The sequence below is a fragment of the Montipora foliosa genome, chromosome 11, assembly GCF_036669935.1.
Source record: "Montipora foliosa isolate CH-2021 chromosome 11, ASM3666993v2, whole genome shotgun sequence".
In the NCBI taxonomy this organism is placed as follows: domain Eukaryota; kingdom Metazoa; phylum Cnidaria; class Anthozoa; order Scleractinia; family Acroporidae; genus Montipora; species Montipora foliosa.
Window position 1 is genome coordinate 6,809,117 of NC_090879.1, and position 5,000 is coordinate 6,814,116.

Below are 5,000 nucleotides of genomic sequence, written 5' to 3' on the forward strand. Positions count from 1 at the left end.
ATTGAAAAGTTCAGTCCTCATTTAGTTCATCTTCTGCTATCGCAGCTATGCGCTGAGGGGCACTGACTGCAGCACGTCTAGGTTGGAACTCTGAAGCTCGAGCATTCAATCTAGCAGTCCCCTCTTTGGTGTTTCTGTCACAGGACAGCTCAAGTGGATAGAGATGTTGAACTGGTCGTTCCAGGAAAGATTTTCCATCCCTCAGTAGCACTGGTCTCACTATCCCGTCTCCACCAGGGATTAACTTGTCCACTACACCGATCCTCCACAATCCTCGATTTCTTTCTTCACCCTTGATAAGTACAACGTCTCCCGCAATCAAGGCTGTTTCTTTGGTTTTCTGGTTAAGGTTGTGGCGCTCTCTGAGGGACTTGAGGTACTCGTTTTTCCATCTCAACCACAGCACCTCCTTGCACCTTCGCAGGTACTTGGCTCGTTTTCTGAGGCTGTCATCCTCTATGTTACTCGGGTCTTCCTCTGGGAGTTGATTTGGTTGGCCGAAGAGCGTAACGCTGGGGGTCAGTATCGGCATTTGGACGTCGTCCTCCACATAATCGAGGGGTCTGTCATTAATAATTCTCTCCACATCTAAGATGACCTCTTCAAGTTCGTGCCATCTGAGGTTTCCATTACCAATGGACTTGTACAGACTCTGCTTCACTACGCTGATCAATATCTCAAATTGTCCCCCCCACCATGGGGCTCGGCTGAGGTTGAATTGCCAAGTTATTTCTTGTCTGGCAAGGAAGTAGTTCAACCTTTCATCCTTCATAACGTGCCTCAGCCACTTCACTGGTGCCACAAAGGTTTTCCCATTGTCTGAAAAGATCTTTTCGGGGCGCCCTCTTCTTGATATAAATCGTTTTAAGCTGCTTAGGAACTCGTCAGTGCTCTGGCTCAGTAACAGGTCCAGGTAGACCGCTCGGGTGAGACTACAGGCGTAAAGAACAATGTAAGCCTTCATTTCCTTTTTGGACTTGCTGAGGTACTTAATTGGTCCAGCAAAATCCACTCCAATGAACTTGAATGGTACTGATCCAGCTGTTCTTTCCTTCGGCAAGTTGCCTGTTGGTGGATTTGGGAGTGCCGCCACTTGAAATCTTTTGCAGCCATGGCAGCCCCTAATCACTTGCTTCGTCAAACGTCGTAACCGTGGCACCCAGTACTTCTCTCGAACCTTCGCCATCGTCATGCCGACTCCCCCGTGCAAGGTTTGGGTGTGCAAGTGCATGACCAGCTTCTTGGTGAACAGTGCACTTTCGTTCTTCTGAAGGCTTAATCGTAGCTGATCTTCTTTGAAACTGACTGTATTCAGGCATCTGACTTGACTATCTCGCACCCAGAACTCTATCTGACGGTTTATCTCCGCAGTGTTGAGAGGACCGCTGATCTTCTGTTGATGTTTCAACTTGCAGTTTTGGATAAACCGTGTTATCCATGAACAAATTCGAACCGCCCTCCAAAGATCCCACTTCTGTAATAACTGGTCAAGTTCTTTGTCATCTGCTATTGCCACGGCAAGAACTTCCTTGATTACTTTTGCCTCAGCTTGAGTTTCTTTGCTTGGGCTATAGTAACGATGTCTGACGACCAATTCTCTGGGTATGGTAACCAGGACGGTCCTTGAAACCACAGATCCACACATTCTCCTGCTTTTCCTTCTTGACTGCCCAGATCGGCAGGGTTTTCCTTTGAACCCACGTGGCGCCAATGAATGTACTCCTTGTCTTGAATTTTTCGGGCGCGATTACTCACGAATTGCTTGTACTCCCCACCACCCTTGATCCAGTGGAGAGCAACACTGCTATCTAGCCAGCAATGGACACTTGTTACGGGAAATCCTTGTAGGGCTTGTTTCACGTTGTGCACCAGATTACTAGCCATATGGCTGGCTACCAGTTCAAGCCTCGGTATGGTTAATCCCTTCTTTGCAAGCCTGGACTTGGCGGCTACGAGTCCCTGTGATGTACGTGAGGGTTGATGAGACACAGCGTATACTGCTGCTGATAAGCCTTGGCTGCTTGCATTGCCAAAAGCGTGGAGGTTAATGCTGGTTATTTCTCCCTGGTACTGAACGATGCTTCTTGGTGCTTCAATTATTTCGGGAAGATTTCCCTCCCACGTCTTCCAGCTGGCCGTCTGTTTCCTTGGTAGTTCTTGGTCCCATGGAATTCGCAGCTCACACGCTTGTCGGTAGAGCATCTTTCCCTCCAGAGTGATGGGCGACGCTAACCCTAAGGGATCATATATCTTTGCTAACTTCCCCAGGACTTCTCTCTTGGTGACATTCTCGATCGCTTCCGGAAAGCTGATTTGGATTTTGTCCGTGGCCTTGTTCCAGCGCACACCGAGCAATTTCGTTTGTCCTCCTTTTACACCCAACTGGTCTTTGGCGTAGGTTTGGGCTTCGCATCCTTGAGAACTCTGCTGTTCTTCTGGTCCTTCCTCTCGATATTCTGGCCGCTCCAGGATAGGGACATTAGAGTGCCATTTATGTAGCTCGAATTTTGCCTCTCTGAAGATGGTCTGGGACATTTCCTTTAAATGCTGTGCATGCGCGATCGTTTTATCGCCCGCTGATTAGGTCATCAAGGTAAAGGCTTTTTCTTATTTCCTCTACTGTGTCTGGATACTTGTGTTGGAGGTTGTTAAGATGCTGTTCGATTACTCCGCCCAACAGAAATGGCAACGTTGACATCCCGAACAGCGCTCATGTGGAACGCAGGGTTTTGACTTTCTTGCTCTCCAAATCTCTCAACCAATGAAACCGCATTGGGTCTCGGTCTTCCTCTCTTATTCGCACTTGCAAGAAGGCTTGCCTTAGGTCTCCAGCTAATGCCACTGGGTGGAAGCGGTTCCTTGTCAGCACACTCCAAAGCTTGTTCTGCAATGGTGGCCCAGTCTCAAGGCAATCGTTGAGGGATGGGGCCTGGTGGTAGGCTTGCGCAGAAGCATCATAAACAATGCGGATTTTTGTGCTCTCCGCCGTCTCTCGCACGACTGGTTTGTGTGGGATATAGAATTCTTTGCCTTCTGGTGCGCCTTCGGCACACTCGACTATTCCTTGGGCTAGTTGATCTCGGATAATTTCATCGTACTTTTCCAACATCCCTGGTTGCTTCTCCAGCTTCTTTACGAGGTTCTCCAGGCGTTTCTGACTGCCTGGCTTATTGTTGGGAAGAGGTGGATGGTTGCCCTTCCAGAGTAAGCCAGTCTCGTACCATCCTTCTGGGTCCTTTAGGAGTTGCTCCTTGAACTCTTTGTAAACAAGGTCTTGATCGCCAACCGAATGGTCTTGTAATCCGAGCACGTCAAGTCTGCAGAGATTCTCGTAGTCAACAGCAGAAGTTTGTGTTAGGAACATGCTGGTGAAATTTGTTTCACTTCCGGGTGACAAGATAGTCCACCCCAGGCGCTTTCATTCTGCGATGGGTTCTCCGGGTTTGCCGATTCTGGGTGTAGTCTCTGTTTTGACTTGAGCGTACTCGCTGGCACCAAGGATAAGGTGAATTGGTAAATCGTAGCGATGTCTTCCATTTCTACCCCTTTCAGATGATGGTATCGTCCAATCATGTCCTTGTATCCCGGGTTGCCTAAGCTGAGCAGGACACAACGATTTACTTTGGTTACCTCGGTGTGAAGCTGAAATGCACCTGATAAGCTCTTAACAACGACTTAATGGATTTCAATCTCTCTTGTTGTTGCCTGCATCATCATTTCAATTCGTTTCAGCTCTTTTCGCACTGGTTGTTTCCTTAGTCGGTCGATTAATGCGGCAGAAGCATATGAGCTCCCAGCACCGGTATCAAGTAGGGCACGGCAATGTATCCCTCCCATGTTAACTACAACGACTGGATAGGTAACCGCGCCTCTTCTGGTTGCCACTAACATATGTTCTTGATGTTGAGATGTTTTCTCACAGATAGATGAATGATGACGCCGTTTGCAAATTCTGCAGGTGGAAGTGCTGCGACATTCTGAGGCCTTATGATTTGCACCAGTACAATTGAAACGAAGTTGTTTTACGTTCAACAGTCTCCTTTGTTCTTGTATCGTGGTGACTTTATCGCAGTTGATGGACTGGTGAGATGAATTATCGCAGTAAACACATGGCTTTCTTCTGGGGTCTTGTTGATTGGCCTGGTACGTCCTTGATCGAGGTGGCTTAGGCAGCGTTGGTTTTTCTTGCTGATATTTATCTTCCAATTTCGGAGGGTTTCTTTCTGTCCACTTGCGCAAGGCTTCAAGTAGTTTTGGAAAATCCCATTCCTGCCAGTTGTCATCAGTGCGCACCAGGTCACCTTTTATACCCTCCAACTTGTCGAGCGTCATTCGAACGTAACCATTGATTTCCTTTAATTTACCCATAGTCTCCAATGCTTGAAGATTTGGGGACAGCTTCTGGTAAAATTCCATGATTTTGTTGGGGTTCGCTCCATGGATAGCGGGCAAAGAAATTACGTTGTTTACATACGCGTTAACTATTTCGCTAACCTTTCCATAATTAGTTTTCAATATGCTTTTCGCCCTCTCGTAGCCTTCTATAGTAACAGGTAGGCCGTCAACTGTTGTTCTAGCCCGTGGCTCCAGCAGCTCCTTCAGATAAGAAAATTTGGTGATTTGGGGCACATCGGCCGAGTCAATTTCTGCTTTGAACTGGTTCCAAAACCTCAGCCAATCTGTATGCGTGCCATTGAACCTTGTAATTTGTAATTTGGGCAGCTTCGCGTTGATTGATTGTTCTTTAATCTGGCATTTTCGGTTTTCTTCGATTTTCGCCTCGTATTTAAGTTTCTGCTCTAATTTTTCCTTTCAAAACGCATCTCTTCTTGAAATTTCTTTTCTCTAATTACAGCTGCTTCATCTTCCTCCCTTTTCTTTTCGTTTTCGAGCGCCACGCTCCTGAACGTCTTAATTTTTGACCCGAGGTTGTCAATGGCCTTTTCAAACACGCTTAATTTTCTTCAAGGTCTGTGCTCCATTTTAAGATTTCTTCTCCA

At 47.1% G+C, this 5,000-nt stretch overlaps 2 protein-coding genes and 1 pseudogene across 3 annotated transcripts in view; 1 reads left to right on the forward strand and 2 right to left on the reverse strand.

Moving 5' to 3' along the window:
- The window catches only part of LOC137976448 (NLR family CARD domain-containing protein 3-like), a 42,364-nt gene that overhangs the window by 26,964 nt on the left and 10,400 nt on the right, over nucleotides 1–5,000 (forward strand). The window lies entirely within an intron of this gene.
- LOC137976619 (uncharacterized) lies at nucleotides 11–1,186 on the reverse strand. The gene has a single exon (XM_068823992.1). The coding sequence runs from the start codon at nucleotides 1,184–1,186 to the stop codon at nucleotides 11–13; it is 1,176 nt and encodes a 391-aa protein (XP_068680093.1).
- The window catches only part of LOC137976620 (uncharacterized), a 3,661-nt pseudogene continuing 194 nt past the window's right edge, over nucleotides 1,534–5,000 (reverse strand).

Excerpts from the sequence above, each read along its gene's own strand:
- LOC137976619 (XM_068823992.1), bottom strand. The coding sequence starts at position 1,186 with ATGGCGAAGGTTCGAGAGAAGTACTGGGTGCCACGGTTACGACGTTTG.